This window comes from Mytilus galloprovincialis, chromosome 10 (assembly GCF_965363235.1).
Source record: "Mytilus galloprovincialis chromosome 10, xbMytGall1.hap1.1, whole genome shotgun sequence".
NCBI classification, from domain to species: Eukaryota; Metazoa; Mollusca; class Bivalvia; order Mytilida; family Mytilidae; genus Mytilus; species Mytilus galloprovincialis.
The window spans coordinates 46092012-46111853 of NC_134847.1; the positions used below are offsets into that span (position 1 = coordinate 46092012).

At 32.0% G+C, this 19842-nt stretch overlaps 1 protein-coding gene across 2 annotated transcripts in view; it reads left to right on the forward strand.

Moving 5' to 3' along the window:
* LOC143047651 (uncharacterized) overlaps positions 1-19842 on the forward strand; it is a 68475-nt gene that overhangs the window by 21909 nt on the left and 26724 nt on the right. The window contains exons 7-27 of one of the 2 annotated variants that reach the window (XM_076220836.1): positions 391-486; positions 2001-2137; positions 4211-4415; positions 5167-5278; positions 5696-5970; positions 7230-7405; positions 9941-10091; positions 10342-10476; positions 10971-11131; positions 11950-12042; positions 12761-12974; positions 13262-13372; positions 14055-14189; positions 14979-15150; positions 15572-15732; positions 16560-16676; positions 17007-17108; positions 17880-17978; positions 18482-18662; positions 19108-19241; positions 19708-19782. In XM_076220836.1, coding sequence (XP_076076951.1) covers positions 391-486; positions 2001-2137; positions 4211-4415; positions 5167-5278; positions 5696-5970; positions 7230-7405; positions 9941-10091; positions 10342-10476; positions 10971-11131; positions 11950-12042; positions 12761-12974; positions 13262-13372; positions 14055-14189; positions 14979-15150; positions 15572-15732; positions 16560-16676; positions 17007-17108; positions 17880-17978; positions 18482-18662; positions 19108-19241; positions 19708-19782 — 3042 coding nt within the window. Of the gene's footprint in view, positions 1-390; positions 487-2000; positions 2138-3633; positions 3658-4210; positions 4416-5166; positions 5279-5695; positions 5971-7229; positions 7406-9940; positions 10092-10341; positions 10477-10970; positions 11132-11949; positions 12043-12760; positions 12975-13261; positions 13373-14054; positions 14190-14978; positions 15151-15571; positions 15733-16559; positions 16677-17006; positions 17109-17879; positions 17979-18481; positions 18663-19107; positions 19242-19707; positions 19783-19842 lie in introns of those variants that run through there. The other variant, XM_076220837.1, reaches the window with a different exon arrangement.

Genomic DNA, 19842 nt, shown 5'->3' on the forward strand with positions numbered 1-19842 from the left:
ACAATAAATGTAATTTACACAAAACATCTTGATAATATATTTTCAATTTCCTCATGGAGTGAGACTTTAATTGTCAAAAATGATATCAAGTTGTGAATAACTCCATATTGCCTCAAAGATTACTGTAAATCAACTTATTTTTGTGAAAGTTTTAATTTTGAGACTTTCATGAGTAGAAAAATAACTCAAATATAAATTACTGTGAATATGATAAACATAGATCTTTCCTTATTAACCTTCATCAGTCAAACTTGAAAATCATGCAATTTAATCACAGCGAAATTGGCTGATAAGGGGTAAAAGCGAATTAAAGTCTCCGCCAATTAAGTTGGTTTACATTATGCATGTCTCTTCTTACTGATCAAATAATATTTTTCTGTGTATTTACAGGTGTACCTACTGAGGAAGTATAGTACTCATCAGATACCTGAACGTGGATTGAGATTCTACTTCTGTAATCTATCTCCACAAACTATAATTTACAAGGTAATTCTGTAATCTATTTCCACAAACTATCATTTACAAGGTAATTAATTTACAAGTATAGTACTCATCAGATACCAGAACGTGGATTGAGATTCTACTTATGTAATCTTTCACCACAAACTATCATTTACAAGGAAATTCATTTACAAGTATAGTACTCATCAGATACCAGAATGTGGATTGAGATTCTACTTCTGTTAATCTATCTCCACAAACTATCATTTACAAGGTAATTCTGTAATCTATCTCCACAAACTATCATTTACAAGGTAATTCATTTACAAGTATAGTACTCATCAGATACCAGAATGTGGATTGAGATTCTACTTCTGTAATCTATCTCCACAAACTATCATTTACAAGGTAATTCATTTACAAGTATAGTACTCATCAGATACCAGAATGTGGATTGAGATTCTACTTCTGTAATCTATCTCCACAAACTATCATCTATAAGGTAATTCATTTACAAGTATAGTACTCATCAGATACCAGAACATGGATTGAGATTTTACTTCTGTAATCTATCTCCACAAACTATCATTTACAAGGTAATTGTACTCATCAGATACCTGAACGTGGATTGAGATTCTACTTCTGTAATCTATCACCACAAACTATCATTTACAAAGTAAATGATTTACAAGTATAGTACTCATCAGATACCTGAACGTGGATTGAGATTTTACTTCTGTAATCTATCACCACAAACTATCATTTACAAGGTAATTGTACTCATCAGATACCTGAACGTGGATTGAGATTCTACTTCTGTAATCTATCACCACAAACTATCATTTACAAAGTAAATGATTTACAAGTATAGTACTCATCAGATACCTGAACGTGGATTGAGATTTTACTTCTGTAATCTATCACCACAAACTATCATTTACAAGGTAATTGTACTCATCAGATACCTGAACGTGGATTGAGATTCTACTTCTGTAATCTATTACCACAAACTATCATTTACAAAGTAAATGATTTACAAGTATAGTACTCATCAGATACCTGAACGTGGATTGAGATTTTACTTCTGTAATCTATCACCACAAACTATCATTTACAAGGTAATTCACTTAAACAAAGTAATTAATTTAAAGGGTTGGGTTATACAGGGTTATACATTTATATTATAAAGTAATTTATTTACAAGGTAATTTATTTATACTGCTATTCATTTGCCAAGGATAAAATTGAGAATGGAAAAAGGTTGGATCAAAGAGATAACAACGTGACCAAAGAGCAGAAAACAGCTTAAGGCCACAAATTTAAATGGGTCTTCAATACAGCGAGAAAATCTTGCACCTGGAGGTGCAAAAAATGTTGCGGGGTTAAACTTGTATTTTGAGATTTAAACTTTCCCCCTTTACCTCCAGCCAATGTAGAAAAAACAAACACCTAGAAATACACACAGTAAAACTCAGTTTAAAAGAAGTCCAAGTCTTATGTCAGAATAGGATCTGAATTTATTTACAAAGTCATTCATTTATTATACAAACTATTTTCAGGGACTGTTCAACACCAGTCAGCTATGGAAGTATTACAAAGACCTGATAAATCCAGAGTTCTTAACTCATTTGGCTTTGGTTCACAGCAGGTTTTCAACAAATACATTTCCCAGCTGGGAAAGAGCCCATCCAATGAGGTATGTACAAATATCAACAGTCTAAGGGAGATAAGCTGGGAAAGAGCCCATCCAATGAGGTATGTACAAATATCAACAGTCTAAGGGAGATAAGCTGGGAAAGAGCCCATCCAATGAGGTATGTACAAATATCAACAGTGTAAGGGAGATAAGCTGGGAAAGAGCCCATCCAATGAGGTATTTACAAATATCAACAGTCTAAGGGAGATAAGCTGGGAAAGAGCCCATCCAATGAGGTATGTACAAATATCAACAGTGTAAGGGAGATAAGCTGGGAAAGAGCCCATCCAATGAGGTATGTACAAATATCAACAGTCTAAGGGAGATAAGCTGGGAAAGAGCCCATCCAATGAGGTATGTACAAATATCAACAGTCTAAGGGAGATAAGCTGGGAAAGAGCCCATCCAATGAGGTATGTACAAATATCAACAGTCTAAGGGAGATAAGCTGGGAAAGAGCCCATCCAATGAGGTACTGTGAAAGTTCTTTAATTCCTGGGTATCAATTTTCGTGGTTTGAGCAATATTTACATGTTCGTGGGTTGTTTAATTCGTGGATTTCTAAAAAAAAAATAATTAAAAAATTAGATACGAAGGTTACAAATAGTCTGGATTGGAGGAAATTGCAAAGTAAACATTGACCTGTGTAAATCGTAGTGATAACACTAATTAACCCATGATAAAGTGGTCAACAGATTAAAGACCATCAAAGGTGTTAATTAGGTCATAAACATGTCACCTAAAGAAAACAGTAACATAAACAAATGCTATAAACGTATCTTGAGTTGTCAAATAATTCTTATCAAAATCAAGCCCAGCATGAAATCATTATTTCCCCTTATGTACGAGAACTATGAGGATATAAAATGAACAATTTATCATACTAGCATATCAATACTGGAAATCTGACTTTCATCGATAAAAAATATTTTTTAAGAGAATTAAAAGATCAAAAGTTGTACAGTTTATGTTATCAAAGATTAAATGGGCATAATCCTGCATGCGGTTGTAGTTCTGTGAATGCTATTAAAGTATTCTCAGGTTTGGTGTTATTCAATATAATCTCTAGATCATATCAGTAGTCAAATGACCTAACGATAGGGGATCTTCCCATGTTTTGATTTGGACAATGGTTGTTTTATTTCGTTGGACACTTCAATTCGTGGATAAAGTCATCCACGAAAACCACGAAAATTGGTACCCCACGAATAAAAGTACTTTCACAGTATGTACAAATATCAACAGTCTAAGGGAGATAAGCTGGGAAAGAGCCCATCCAATGAGGTATGTACAAATATCAACAGTCTAAGGGAGATAAGCTGGGAAAGAGCCCATCCAATGAGGTATGTACAAATATCAACAGTGTAAGGGAGATAAGCTGGGAAAGAGCCCATCCAATGAGGTATGTACAAATATCAACAGTCTAAGGGAGATAAGCTGGGAAAGAGCCCATCCAATGAGGTATGTACAAATATCAACACTCTAAGGGAGATAAGCTGGGAAAGAGCCCATCCAATGAGGTATGTACAAATATCAACAGTCTAAGGGAGATAACGTTGAAAAAAAAACTGTTTAAAATTTAATCATTTTCGAACAGTTAAGTTTGTGTAATTTCACGCGATGAAAAAAAGTGGTTTACCAGTAATCCTTAAAAAAATCAGGTTATGCTATGAACCTCCGTGCATATGATTGTCAATATTAATTGATAATAGAATTATTTTGAAGTAACATAATTTATGGAAATGAAAGTTACTGTGAAAGTTACATTTGACCATTCCTATTTTTGTGGTTTGATAAAAAATTATTTATTCCAGGGCCTTTTGGTAAATGTTCAGTCTTTGAACTGTAAAGTTTTTTTATTGCATTCTCATTAAAATTTACTGTAAAAGATGTGCGAAAGATACCAGAGGGATATTCAAACTTATAGATCAAAAAATTAACTGACAACACCATGGCTAAAAAAAGACAAAGACAAACAGACAAATAATTGTATACAAAACACAACATAGAAAACTAGATAACTAAGCAACACGAACCCCACCTAAACTGTAATGATGTGTAATGTTTCGTCAGATATCTTGCCCACAATGGAGAAATAAACACACTAAGAGGTAACAGGAATCTAATGAGGGCCAGAGAAGGAGTGATGCATAGTGAAAAGTTTGGAGATAAGTTAAATCTGCTCTATCCTGTAGTAGAAAAGGCCCAGTCAGACTCTGGCTGTGTGGACAATGTACTGGAATTCCTTTGTTTTGCTGGAGGAAGAGAACTACCTGAGGTACTTAAATGAATTTTATATAAAAATCTGTACTTACTTGTCTGAAAAACATTTGCAATTACCCCTTGGTAACCCCACTCAATCTCGCTTTAACAATCTCCTGAATAGAAGATGACTATACCTTAGGTGGAAAATGTCTACAATCTAACTGCACACAATCGTTTAAAAATAATATACAAAAGATAGACATCGAGTGAAGAAAAAGTTATTGAAGAAAAGTATAAGAGTTGTGTAAAATCAATGTCTTTTCTGTTAACATCAAATGTTGGATATTTCCTGCATATGAGCCACTCCATGTGAAAAGATACGAAAAGTGTTTTTGATAAACACTACAGGACGCATAGTTTAATTTTGTTAAAATATTTTTGAAAAATGATTTTAACCATAAAATTTGGTATCAATGTCAACATTCCTAAAATGGTAAATTCTGTCCTGAATTTATCAGTTAGAACAGAAAAAGATGTAGAAGTATCTGACTTTTAATGTGCAGAAAACTTGATAGACTCCTTTAATAGTATTGCATATATTTTGAAAGTTGTCATTTAAGCTAAATTTCACATTTATTAGTACCAATTAGAACATAAATAAAATCTGTTGAATAGTTTGGATCCATATTTAATTCATATTAAAATATTATAAAAGTTTCAAAATAAAAACTTGCCAAAGCTATTGTGACTTGAAAAGCTGTGATTGGATAACCATAAGATAAATAGGGTGTCTTGTATTGTAACATTGTTTTTTATATCATTAGGCTGTGATGGCTATGGTACCTGAAGCCTGGCAGAATGACAATATAATGACCAAGGAGAAGAAGGACTATTACAGGTGGAGTGCCTATGCTATGGAGCCCTGGGATGGACCAGGTAATGTTAAGTTATTTGAAATTAAATAAATCAATGAATGAATGACAATGAGTTCTGTTCCATTAAAATATTATCGCACTAATATGAGAGTTTTAACTAAAATTGAGAATGGAAATGGGGAATGTGAATAACTACTTTATCAAGAGTAAGTGCCTTCTAGCAGTATTCAGTGTATGTTTTCCTGAATTAAGTTTCCTTGCTTCTAGAAAAAGAACTAACAGGATTGTATGAATAAAGCTGTTAAGGAAATAAATTTGACTGCTTTAAATAAATTCAACAAATATGTATACCCCCCCCCCCCATATAAAAAAAAAATCTTGCACCTCTTCAAATGTTTTCTCAATGTAAGCTTAACTGTAAGAAGTATTATTCATATATAGATAAGTTTTGGATGTCAACATAATTATTCTGTTTCAGCCTTGTTGACATTTACTGATGGTAGGTTTATTGGAGCTACTCTGGACAGAAATGGTCTACGTCCATCTAGATTTTATGTGACCAAGTCAAACCATATGTACATGTCTAGTGAAGTAGGAGTTGTTGATATAGACCCATCAGAGGTTCTACAGAAAGGTCGTCTTAAACCTGGCAGGATGTTGTTGGTCGACACCAAAAAGAAAGTTTTTATGAATGATGATGTACTGAAAGCAGATATGGCAAATCTGAGACCAGTAGCAAAATGGTTACAACAGGTACCTATCAAATAATCTTATGGTCAAGAAATTATCTTATGGTCAAGAGTAATAAATATCTTTGTCTTTTCCTGATCAACTTTTTAAAGAAAATATGTGTAGCTGATATTTAAAATTGAAACTTATGGTACGAAGGGGAGGGAATGAGAAAGGAGTAGGTTCAGTAAGACCCCTTTTTGGCCCTAAAATTAAGCAGTTTTGCAAAATTGTGAAAATGTAATCTTTTAGCTATTTTTTAGAAAGTAGAATGCTTCTGCTACATAAATATGTGCTGTTTTTGACAATACAATGCACATATATCGTGTACTAGCATCATTAAGTCATGCTAAATTACTGAAATCTTCACAATTATAGCATTTTAGTTAAATTTTAGACGGTTTCCGTCTTAAATGAAAGTGGCCGCATTCGTGTTCATTCATAATATTGAAATGTAAGTTGTATTTGATGATAATACATAACATATATAAAGGTTGAGGATGAACACGGATGCGGCCACTTTCGTTTTTGACGAAAACCATCTGAAAAGTGACGTTTTTTGGCATATTTGATAGATTTTTCATATTTTAGCTTCAATCGGAGCATTGTTTTGACTGAATCAGTTAAAATCTTTAACATAAACTTATCGAATCAATTGAAATAGACACTTAAGTGTTTAAAAAGTGTCCTAAATATCTCGTTAGATGAAACTAAAATTTGGGGCCAAAATCGGCCCTTACCGGACCTACTCCTTTGTATTTCATCAATCTCCTTGATATTAAAAATAACTTTAGGTATGTGTTTTCCAACAACATCAATAAACTTTTGACATTTTTATCTGAAACTGAAAAGATTCAGATTGATCAAATTTTGTCAGGAAAAATGTAATATATGCCCTTAGAAAGTGATAATTTTGTTCTGATCAGACCAAAAACCACTTATATCAAAATGCAATTCTGGATTCTGTTTTCGGCAAATATTTAACCTAAACACCTAGCTATATAGATTAATGAATAAGTGAAATGATCTTAAATATTGTATAAACTTTTGATGACAACATCCCTGTGATAAATATATTGTTTATATATTTGTAATTCTTAGCTCACAATAATGATGGTAGAATAAAATTGAGAATTGAAATGGGGAATGTGTCAAAGAGACAACAACCAGACAAAAGAGCATATACCGGTAACCATTTCATGGTTGAACAATGTTTGTTTTTGATATGCTTGTTTTGTAAGTTTCTTAAATTGAATAATTATTATTATTCCTGGATATTTCAGACTGTGACAATAAAAGAACTGAGAGCTGTACATGATCAGAAGAAAGTAGTCAGGGTACCAGTCACACGTGTTAAGTCAGAACATGGTGGCTGGATGGAAGAAGATCCTAGATTATCATTGCATGGATTCTCGGTGGAAATTGTCAACTTACTGATCCTGCCCATGGTTAAAGACAAGTAAGTTGGGTTTTTTCATTGTCGACTATACTGATTTTGTAGAATTTTTATACGACCGCAAAATTTGAAAATTTTTTCGTCGTATATTGCTATCACGTTTGCGTCGTCGGCTGCGTCGTCGTCGTCTGCGTCGTCGTCGTCGTCCGAATACTTTTAGTTTTCGCACTCTAACTTTAGTAAAAGTGAATGGAAATCTATGAAATTTTAACACAAGGTTTATGACCACAAAAGGAAGGTTGGTATTGATTTTGGGAGTTTTGGTCCCAACATTTTAGGAATTAGGGGCCAAAAAGGGCCCAAATAAGCATTTTCTTGGTTTTCACACTATAACTTTAGTTTAAGTTAATAGAAATCTATGAAATTTTGACACAAGGTTTATGACCACAAAAGAACGGTTGGGATTGATTTTGGGAGTTTTGGTTTCAACAGTTTAGGAATTAGGGCCCAAATAAGCATTATTCTTGGTTTTCGCACAATAACTTTAGTTTAAGTAAATAGAAATCAATGAAATTTAAACACAATGTTAATGACTACAAAAGGAAGGTTGGTATTGATTTTGGGAGTTTAGGTCCCAACAGTTTAGGAATTAGGGGCCAAAAAGGGACCCAAATAAGCATTTTTCTTGGTTTTCGCACCATAACGTTAGTATAAGTAAATAGAAATCTATGAAATTTAAACACAAGGTTTATGACCATAAAAGGAAGGTTGGTATTGATTTTGGGAGTTTTGGTCCCAACAGAATAAGGGGCCCAAAGGGTCCAAAATTAAACTTTGTTTGATTTCATCAAAATTGAATAATTGGGGTTCTTTGATATGCCGAATCTAACTGTCATGACTGTGTATGTAGATTCTTAAATTTTGGTCCCGTTTTCAAATTGGTCTACATTAAGGTCCAAAGGGTCCAAAATTAAACTTAGTTTGATTTTGACAAAAAATGAATCAGTTAGGTTCTTTGATATGCTGAATCTAAAAATGTACTTAGATTCTTGATTATTGGCCCAGTTTTCAAGTTGGTCCAAATCGGGGTCCAAAATTAAACTTTGTTTGATTTCATCAAAAATTGAATAAATGTGGTTCTTTGATATACCAAATCTAACTGTGTATGTAGATTCTTCATTTTTGGTCCTGTTTTCAAATTGGTCTACACTAAAGTCCAAAGGGTCCAAAATTAAACTTAGTCTGATTTTAACAAAAATTGAAATCTTGGGGTTCTTTGATATGCTGAATCCAAAAATGTACTTAGATTTTTGATTATGGGCCCAGTTTTCAAGTTGGTCCAAATCAGGATCTAAAATTATTATATTAAGTATTGTGCAATAGCAAGTCTTTTCAATTGCACAGTATTGCGCAATGGCATCTAATTGCACAATATTGTGAAATAGCAAATTCTTTTTTAATTAGAGTTATCTTTCTTTGTCCAGAATAGTAAGCAAGAAATATCTAATTGCAAAATATTGTGCAATAGCAAGATTTTTTTTAATTGGAGTTATCTTTCTTTGTCCAGAATCAACTTAAATCTTTGTTATATACAATATACAATGTATATTCACTTTTTACTACCAACTGATAAATTAAAATAATCTTTACCATTCAGTGATAACAAGCAGTTTTTTTACATCTTAATATTTTATGATGTATTTAAATGAGTAGTTATTGTTGCAAACTCCATTAGAAATTTTAATTGAGATTAGTTTTGGAATAAGGGAAAGGGGGATGTGATTAAAAAAATTGGGTTCAATTTTTCTCATTTGAAATTTCATAAATAAAAAAGAAAATTTCTTCAAACATTTTTTTGAGAGGATTAATATTCAACAGCATAGTAAATTGCTCTAAGAGAAAACAAAAATTTTAAGTTCATTAGAACACATTCATTCTGTGTCAGAAACCTATGCTGTGTCAACTATTTAATCACAATCCAAATTTAGAGCTGAATCCAGCTTGAATGTTGTGTCCATACTTGCCCCAACCGTTCAGGGTTCAACCTCTGCGGTTGTATAAAGCTACGCCCTGCGGAGCATCTGGTTAATTTTAGAATTGATAATTGCTTTGGTAGATTTGGTCTATTATTTAGCTGTAAAGTAATTATTGGTATCACATTTAGCCTTATTTGGCACAACTTTTTTGGAATTTATTCGATCCTAAAAGCTCTTCAACTTTGTACTTGTTTTGATCTGAGCGTCACTGATGAGTCTTATGTAGACAAAATGCGCGTCTGACGTATTAAATTATAATCCTGGTACCTTTGATAACTAATTATACAAAACATATTTGTTACATGTCTAATTTTCGTGGGTTTTGTGGATACAGGTGAACAATGAAATTCATATATTCAGCGAATAACAAATTTTCTATGGGTTTTGCAAGCAGAGATAAGCAAAGCCATGAAATAAAATATCCTTAAAAATACAAGTTTTCTGCAATCCGCGAAAATTGATACCAATAAAAATAATAATAATCTACAGTATATCATTAGTTACTGTACAAGAAAAAACCTACAGTATAAAGTTACAACATACACATTGCTATTCATTACAGGAAAGAAGCACTAGGATCGATGGGTAATGATGCTCCACTTGCCTGCCTGTCCAAGTACAATCCACTTATATTTGACTATTTTAAGCAGTTGTTTGCCCAGGTTACTAATCCACCTATAGATCCATTCAGAGAGAAGATTGTCATGTCATTGGTAAGAGTTTTAAAAAAAACATGCATTATAATTTAATTTTCAATACAAGAAAAATAATTTGTAAATGATTGTAAAAAAAATTATGTTACCAGGATTGTATTGTAGCTTGTTTTCTTGCTAATATACTTTTACTAAAAACCTAAGTGAATATTAACTGTAATCAAAGCTGGATATGTTTTCAATTTATAACATAAATAAGCATCCATGTTACAGATTATGTGCTTTGATCGAAACAAATATTTTATTGTAGGCTTGTCCAATAGGACCAGAAGCTAATATATTGGAGCCTAGCGAACAACAATGTCAGAGGATTTGGCTGGAACAACCTATTCTGTCATTGCCTGACCTTGAGGTTCTTAAATATGTGGATCATAATGGATGGAAGGTACTGAACAGTTACTACTGATGATTAATTTTTATGCCACCTCTGCATTAAGGTTTACTCTTGTCTTTCTGTACATACATCTCAAAATTGTTTTCAGTTCTCTAACTTTAGTTTGCATTGAACAAATGTCATTAAACATATACACAAATGCTTATTTCATTTTGATTTGACATATTGTTGGTCTGGAACTAATAGTATAAGCAACAGTTGTTAGAAGAAGTTGTAAATATAATGAGAGACCATTTAGCAAAAATAATATATAAGTATAAAAATAGCATTACAGAAAACAAATATAAGTTAGCTTTGCTGTAGAACAACAAAATAGATACAGGTGTCTTATAGCTCTGTAAGTCTACAAAATATACTGGTTTGCTTCCATAATTGGTGAAAGTTTTGAAAAAAATCTATATTGTTTAACAGCTGGAAATATTTGTTCTTTAATTTGTTATTTATTGCCATAAATTATCAAAAATTGGAAAGAACTTATTTTACAGACAAAGGTAATAGACATCGTATATCCAGTATCTGCTGGATTTGAAGGACTGGTTCCTTGTCTAACTAGAATCATGAAGGAAGCAGAAGAAGCTGCTAGCCAGGGTTACAAACTTATCTTGTTGTCAGACAGGAAGACGTCTAAGGACCATGTGCCTGTACCGTAAGTACTATTAGGGCTATTTATAGTTTCAATGAAAATTCTTTATGGTCAAAGGACACAGTTATCGTCCTTTGGTTTTCGTTGTCTACGAATAAAGTCCTTAGTGTGAACAGTGTGTAACTTGCAATTTTTTTTTGATACACTTTCCCAATAAATTTCTTGATATTTAATGCATGAAATATTAAGAAGGGGGATGAAATTACATGTTAAAAATATTTGGGTGCTGAATCTTTATGTTAAGTGGTGATTTGGTCCAGTTAAAAAAAGGTCAAATTTTAGTACGTCTGATTAGCTGTCAAACTGAATTTTAGACCCCCTTATCACAGAATTGTCAATATTTTGAGTCAGAGCTGGTAGAAGTTTCTATAATTTTGATATTATTTGTCCCACTACACTGTAAAAATCTTTTTGAGAAAGAGCAGGTGCTTTTGGTCGAGGTAGTTTTTGATGAAGTTGAAGTCTGATCAACTTGAAACTTAGTAAACATGTTCCCTATGATATGATCTTTCTAATTTAATTCCAAATTAGAGATTTTATCCCATTTTTACGTTCCACTAAACATAGAAATGATAGTGCGGGTGGGCATCCGTGTACTTTCGACACATTCTTGTTTTAATTTGAATTTATTGTCTAAAAGAAATGCATTATGAAACAACTGTGTTCTTGGGCCATATTGTGATTAATTTTTTTTTATTGATTAATTTTTTGGGGTAAGATATGAAAAATTAGCTACATAACTTAAGAAAACACAAACCCAATGAAATATTTATGCCATGAATTAAAACATCATCTTCCTTATTTTCAAATATATTTTACAGGAGTTTGTTAGCTGTTGGTGCTGTTCACCATTACCTGATTGAAAAGACTCTGAGGTTAAAGGTTGGAATTATAATGGAGACAGGAGAAGCTAGGTAAGAATAAACATTTAGGATTTCTACAACTATAGTTTTCAAACATTGTCTTTTCTATATGCAGGTCTGAAAAAATGTGTATTCTTTCAAAATCCATGCACCAATTACAACTGAAATTTTGCCACACTTTATTCATATTTGAAACCTGAAAAAAAAAATGTTAAACCAAAACTTCACAAAAATTATCTGCCTTTAATCATGTTAGAAAAAAGAAAATGGAAATGGTCTTAACACCAAAATATCTGTCTAACATGTTGCAGCTGATATTCATAAGTAGGATTGTTGTAAATGTATATCAACATAGTTCTAAACTGTGGACTCACTTATTTTCATGGATAACAAATTTGTGGATTAAGGAAACATTACTTATTCATGGATATTTAATTTCGCGGTTTTGCCAAAATTTGCATACAAGCCTATAGGAAATTTGTAATTTGTTGAACATTTAATTTCAAGGTTTACCTATACCCTCAAAATACACAAAAATTGATATCCAACGAATAATAATGAATCCACAGTAAATTGAAAAGCTTTGTTTCTTTATACTGCGATTAGTTTTTTTTCGTAATTGGTGATAAAGTCAAACTTGCCAAAGTCATAGAATTAATTTTGTGCTTGTATCTTTTGTATAAGATGAATATATTGAAGATGCCATACAAGTCATTGTATTCTATAAATGTGTATTACTATTTTATTTCTTTTGTTATTACTTTTTCAGAGAGGTTCACCACTTGTGTACCCTTCTGGGTTATGGATTAGATGCTATTTGTCCTTACCTTGTATTTGAGACAATAAAACGAGTAAGAGAAGATGGACTTCTAGACCCTCCATTATCTGATCATGAAATCTATACCAACTACAGAGATGCTTGTGCTAGGGGAATATCAAAGGTCATGGCTAAAATGGGAATCTCAACGCTTCACAGTTACAAGGTATATAAGTATTATAAACCTTAAATTTTTTAAGTGACTTTACTTTGGCTGAGCTTCTAGTGAAACATCATACATGAAAAGAAAATTAAGTGAAATAATAATATGTATAAGGTGGATTAGTTGTTAAAACAAGATTTTCTTATCATAATTATCATTTATAGAAAATTTGACATTTTCTTATCATAATTATCATTTATAGAAAATTTGACAATGTTCAAAGCTTTTTTCTTAGATTTAACAGAAAATGATAAATATATTGGGTTAAAAGTTTGTTTTTCTATTTGTAGGGAGCTCAGATATTTGAAGCAGTTGGTCTACACAAGGAAGTTATTGATTTGTGTTTTGAGGGGACAGCATCTCGCATAGGAGGTTGCACTTTCAAAGAATTGGCAAAGGAGGTATTGAACATTGCTATTACAAAAATAGTTTTAGAATGAACTATTGATTTCATCTTTCAGCTTGTGTTTTTGCCTACTGTGGATACATTATTTTTCTATGGATACTATTTTTTGTGGGTTTCTGTGGTTCACCTTAATGTTCAACAAATAACATGTTTTCAATAGGCTGTGTATGCAGTGTTCATTATCACTGAACCAGTATATATTTGTTTAGGGGCCAGCTGAAGGACGCCTCCGGGTGCGAGAATTTCTCGTTGCATTGAAGACCTGTTGGTGACCTTCTGCTGTTGTCTGCTCTATGGTAGGGTTGTTGTCTCTTTGGCACATTCCCCATTTTCATTCTCAATTTTATTGAATGGCAAAACCTGGAAATCAAATATCCTTGAAAATGCAAGTTTTCCTCAATACCTGAAAATTGATACCCACGAAAATAAATGAATCCACAGTTTATAGTAAAACTTCAGTGCTTTCTATGGGTACACAAGGCAAACTTAAAGTTTAACTCTGTTCTTGGGAATAATTTATTTACAAAATTAAAAAAGAAACTAAGAAAAGTTTTTCTGTATCCAGGATTAAAAACAGAGATAGAAATGCATGAGAATCGAAAACAAATATTTTTTTAAAGAAAAGAAGCCCTCTGAAATATAAGAAAAATGAATAATAATTTTATTTTTATTTTCAGACATTCAACAGACATCAGTTGGCATATGAAGAGAGAAATTGTGACAATCAAGTTGTGATGAATCCAGGACTTTACCATTGGAGAGATGGAGGAGAAAAGCACATGAATGACCCTATGACTATAGCCAATCTACAGGTAAGGATTATTGAGGAGAAAAGCACATGAATGACCATATGACTATAGCCAATCTACAGGTAAGGATTATTGAGGAGAAAAGCACATGACTATATCCAATCTACAGGTAAGGTTTGCCATTGGTCAGATTTTACAATATAATCAAAGATATCCAAATGCTCAAAGATACTGTATTTTGAAGTGTCAGAATCAACATATATAAAAAAAAAGAAGATGTGGTATGATAGCCAATGAGACAACTCTTCACAAGAGACCAAATGACACAGAAATTAATAGCTATAGATGACTGTATGCCCTTCAACAAGTGGCAAAGCCTATACCACATAGTCAGCTATAAAAGGCCCTGAAATATAGCTGTAAGCAGTACTCTGCTGTATATAATTAATCGGTAAAACGAGCATTTCTTTTTTGTCAGAAATTAGAACTGGCTAAACACACAGTGTAATTTGATATAGTTTTTGAATATTCCCCATTTCCAATTTAGGAAAAACCAAAGATACATGTTAATTTTGAAAAAAAAAATACTCAAAAGAATATTCCAAATATGTTTAATTAATTTTGGTCTGTCCACTGGTTATAAGATTTACTTTTGTTAATGTCAGTTACCTCAGGAATAGATTACCTTAGCTGTATTTGGCAAAACTTTTATGAATTTTTGGTTCTCAATACTCTTCAACTTCGTACTTTATTTGGCAATTTGAACATTTTTTTATTCAAGTGTCACTGATGAGTCTTTTGTAGACGAAATCCTGGTATCTGTGTTGAGTTTAATTAAATTTCTACTTTAAGGATGCTGCCAAGAACAATAACACAGATGCTTATGATAGATTTAAAGAATCTTCTCAGGAGAGTACCCAGAAATGTTCCTTAAGAGGACAGATGGACTTTATATTTGGTGATAATCCCATAGATATATCAGAGGTGGAAGAAGCCAAAGAAATAGTTAAACGATTCTGTACAGGTAAAGTTATTTCACAATCAATATATACACATTTTTTATGCACAAACTTTTAATGTCAATATATTATTGTTTGCTACATGTCATTTATATTCAGGACTATTTAGCTAATTAACCTCTAATTCCTTGATAGATAATGATAAATATAGTCCATGAAATTATTGATTTTTTTTTTGGGGGGTGGGGGTGGAGGTTGTATTGTAAACTAACAGAAATTTGTTATTTTAGGGAAACTTTATGTCAACAAACATAAGTATTAGTTTTGAAAAAATAAAAATTCATTTTAAATTTTAATATAATTATTTGATGAAATCGTGCATCTTGCATGTTAGTCAACTGTTGAACATTTTCTGAATTTACAGTATTTAGTTTGTGATTTGAAAAATTTGTATTTTCAGCTTATTATGTTTTTTTTATTTTATAGGTGCCATGAGTTTTGGTAGTTTATCTATAGAGGCTCACACCACTTTAGCAATAGCTATGAACAGAGCTGGAGGGAAATCAAACACTGGTGAAGGTGGGGAGGACGCGGAAAGATATCTAAATGAAGACCCTATGTTTAACAAAAGGTCAAAGATCAAACAGGTAAGTAACACATGATATAAAGGTAGAAATCAAACACAGGGGAAGGTGGGGAGGACGCTGAAAGATATCTCAATGAAGACCCGATGTTTAACAAAAGGTCAAAGATCAAACAGGTGAGGAACACATGATATAAAGGTAGAAATCAAACACAGGGGAAGGTGGGGAGGACTTATCAATTCAGTTTTCTTAGCTCATTTCAAGTCATAAGAAACCTGAAATTAAAAAAAATAATGCATACGTTTTTTTATAACTCAATGGATAGTTTACATTATAAAACTTATGTACATATACTTTTTTCTGAGGAAAATTCTTTAATTTGTTCATATTTAGAAGAAGTTTACTTTATTTTAATGCTTCCTTTCCAGGAAGCAATTTCCCGACATATTTTCCGTATGCAAAGCGACCTCAGTGTGACTCATCTCGTAAAAATCCGGTGATCACAACAAGCATGGATGTCCTTAAAATAAACTATTATCTGATTGTACATGTTAAACACGTGCTCAATATCCATGCTTTTTTGTTGATTGTTGACAAACAGGGGACAATCGTTAAACTTCGTCTTCAAAACACGAACTTTAATTACCTGCCATATTTTCACAACAGCACTGACCGAATAAAAAAAAAAATTGATGATTATACGAAAAAAATGCGAAAAAAATGATAAAATCGTGCACAGAAGACTAAGTTTATGATGTTTGTATGCATTGGTTCAAGAATTGGAATAACATTATTTTTCACCGATCACTCGTTTCATATGACTTTAACAGAAAAATTTGATCCTTCCTCCAACAGATTTAAAAACATACTTTTTTGTTTTACCTTAACAGGTAGCCTCTGGAAGGTTTGGAGTTACCAGTTCTTACCTAGCAAATGCTGATGAACTACAAATAAAGATGGCACAAGGAGCTAAGCCAGGAGAGGGAGGAGAATTACCTGGACATAAGGTAAAAACACTTGGGGTGTTAAGCTTAAAAGCATAGGGATTGATAGATATCTTAAGAAAAGGGGAGAACCAAAAAATTAGGTAAGATGGCATAAGGAAAACAAGGACATATGTATAATGAAAAAAATTGTACACATGGGTTGAAGATAGATAGTAGAATGACACCAGAGAATAGTAATGGATTTCAGGGAAGAGGGAGGATTAAAAAAATAAAGCTTTTCACAGCAGCTTTCTTGAAATTTCTTATTAAAACATGAACATGTCCATAATTATAGTGAAGTCAAGATATTGTTTACTATTGATTTGATTTAACTCACCTTTTTAATTTCAGGTGTCAAAGGAAATAGCCACAACAAGACACTCCATACCAGGAGTAGGACTTATCAGCCCTCCACCACATCATGATATTTATTCCATTGAAGATCTGGCAGAGGTAATTTTGTTTTACTGCTATAACATAAATAAACACAAACAATACAAGAGGTTTCAGTGGAGGTAGCGAAAAAATGGATTTATTTTAATCAGCCCAGCTAAATGTATAATAAACGATTAATGGATTGATTGATGGCAAAATAATGCTCATCAGCAAATATAACAAGTATATTCTGGATGATAACATGGTATCATCTTTTGGCACTATACCAACACATTTAGTCATATTTTGAAAATACTCCACTACAATTGAGGCATGTAAGCTACAAAAATGATTTAAAAAATATTCCATTTAATGTTTTCAGCAGTGAGAATTACAATAGTTTACAATACTTTTAACAGTTCTTTAAGAGTCTGCATATGTCAATGATAGCCTTTACATATGCCCACTTTACATTTATCTACCTTTTTGATTTTTAATGGTGGCATGTAAGAGAAAACATTATATTCTTTAAATGAATTGAACAAATTTTACCAAAATCTTGAGAAAAATGATATGAAATAGCATGGTTTTTAACTGGAAAATTTAATTTATGATAAGAATGCAAAATTGAACAGTAATAAGGATTCCACAATCCTAAAAATCTTAGAAAAAATCATAAGATGAAATTATTAGCACCAATAAAACCAACCTGAAAATTCTAAATTAAATTAATAAAAAAAAAAAGAAACAGAAAAAACAGATACAAATGTAGGATTTATTAAATCCTTCAAAAATAATTGTAATACTACCATCAAGTGTATCCTGAACAGAACAATTCTTATTTTACAGCTAATTTATGATCTGAAATGTTCTAACCCTGAAGCACGTATAAGTGTGAAGTTGGTATCAGAAGTGGGTGTAGGAATCATTGCAGCTGGTGTAGCCAAGGTTAGTACTGGTCTATAAAAAGAATTTATTTTGTGACCTTGTAACTCTTGTATGAGAGTTGTTTAGCCAGTCAGGGTCGTCAAAAACTTCCATCATCTTGTAACTCGTTTTTAGTTGAGGAATATTATGAGAATAAATTGTTGTTGACAAATGTAAGCTGGTCAGAAAGTTTTACAGTTTCAGTTATTGTGTAACATTGTGGCGAATACGTTCAAAGACAGGATGCAAATATAGATTTTTTTTTTTAAATTGTCTTTTTAAGATTTTAAGCAAACTTAACACAAAATGCTATTTTTTTTTTTATGTTTAATTTTTCATAGGTTTTATTTGAATATTCCTGATGAAAGTAAAAAAAGCGGAAAAAGAAAATCTCAAATTTATTAAGTTATATTTCAAGTATTTCAGTTTATTTGCAGATTACAATAGCATATTCATTAAAATTTGTTGTATTCTTTCATTGATACAGTTCATTTGCAATATGTTTTAATTTCTAATTATGATAGGGTAAATCTGAGCACATAACAATATCTGGTCACGATGGTGGTACTGGTGCCAGTAGTTGGACAGGGATAAAGAATGCTGGGTTACCATGGGAACTAGGAATCAGTGAGACACATCAGACCCTTGTCATGAGTGATCTCAGATCCAGAGTTGTGCTACAGGCTGATGGTCAGATCAGAACTGGTAAAAATTATTCTTCAGACCAAATATGTATTTTTTGTAGACATTGAGTCAATAAACAAAACAATTGGGTGTAGATGAAAAAATTATATTTCAAGATTACTTAATAAAGGATTTTATTATCATTTGATTGTGGTCATTTGTTCATATATTTACAAATTAAATTAAATTATAATAGTATGAGAGATTAAATCATCATTGTAACAATAAACCTTGCAAAGTAACTCTGATAGGGGGGGTAATAGTAGAATATTGTATAAAAATTGTGCGAGCAATTTTAAAATTAGGTTTTGGGGTCTGATTTCTTTGTAGTTCAAAATCACCCATTTGTATGTATAATCAAGATTTTTTCTGTGGCAGCTTTAATACAATTAAGGTGATGAACTATGTGTTTAAAATATTTATGATTTGATTAAAAAGAAGTAATGGTTTGATTAAATTTTAACAGGTAAAGATGTAGTGATAGCTGCCATGTTGGGAGCAGATGAGATGGGATTCAGTACAGCACCATTGATAGCTATGGGATGTACAATGATGAGAAAATGTCACCTCAATACCTGTCCTGTCGGCGTAGCAACTCAGGTAAACACAAAATCCTAGACTCAACTTGATATTTTTTCTGGTCTCTGTATACAGTTTTTAGTATGTCCTTGTTAAGGTTTGTTTATTTATCCATTGAAAACAACTTGATATTTTACAGGTCTCTGTATAAAGTTTTTTGTATGTCCTTGTTAAGTTTGTTTATATTTATGCATTGAAAACAAATTAAAATTGAGAATGGAACTGGGAAGTGTGTAAAGTGACAACAACCCGACCAAAGAGCAGAAAAAAGTGAAAGCCATCAATGGGTCTTCAACACAGTGAGAAAATCCAGCACCAGGAGGCGTACTTCATTGTTTGTATAGGATATTTTTTATATCTTTGATAGATGTCTAAATGGTGCAGTTCTGTTTCCTGTTATATGAAAACTTTTCTTCATATCATTTCTTTTAGCTTTAAAGATAATAACAAGATATTTCAGTATCAGTACATTATTCATATATTTCAGGATCCTGAATTGAGAAAGAAGTTTGCAGGAAAACCAGAATATGTTGTCAACTATTTGTTCCTGATTGCAGAAGATGTAAATACTTTATAAATTGTCAAATGAAAATTTTTAAAGCTGTTTATATCATATTTCACC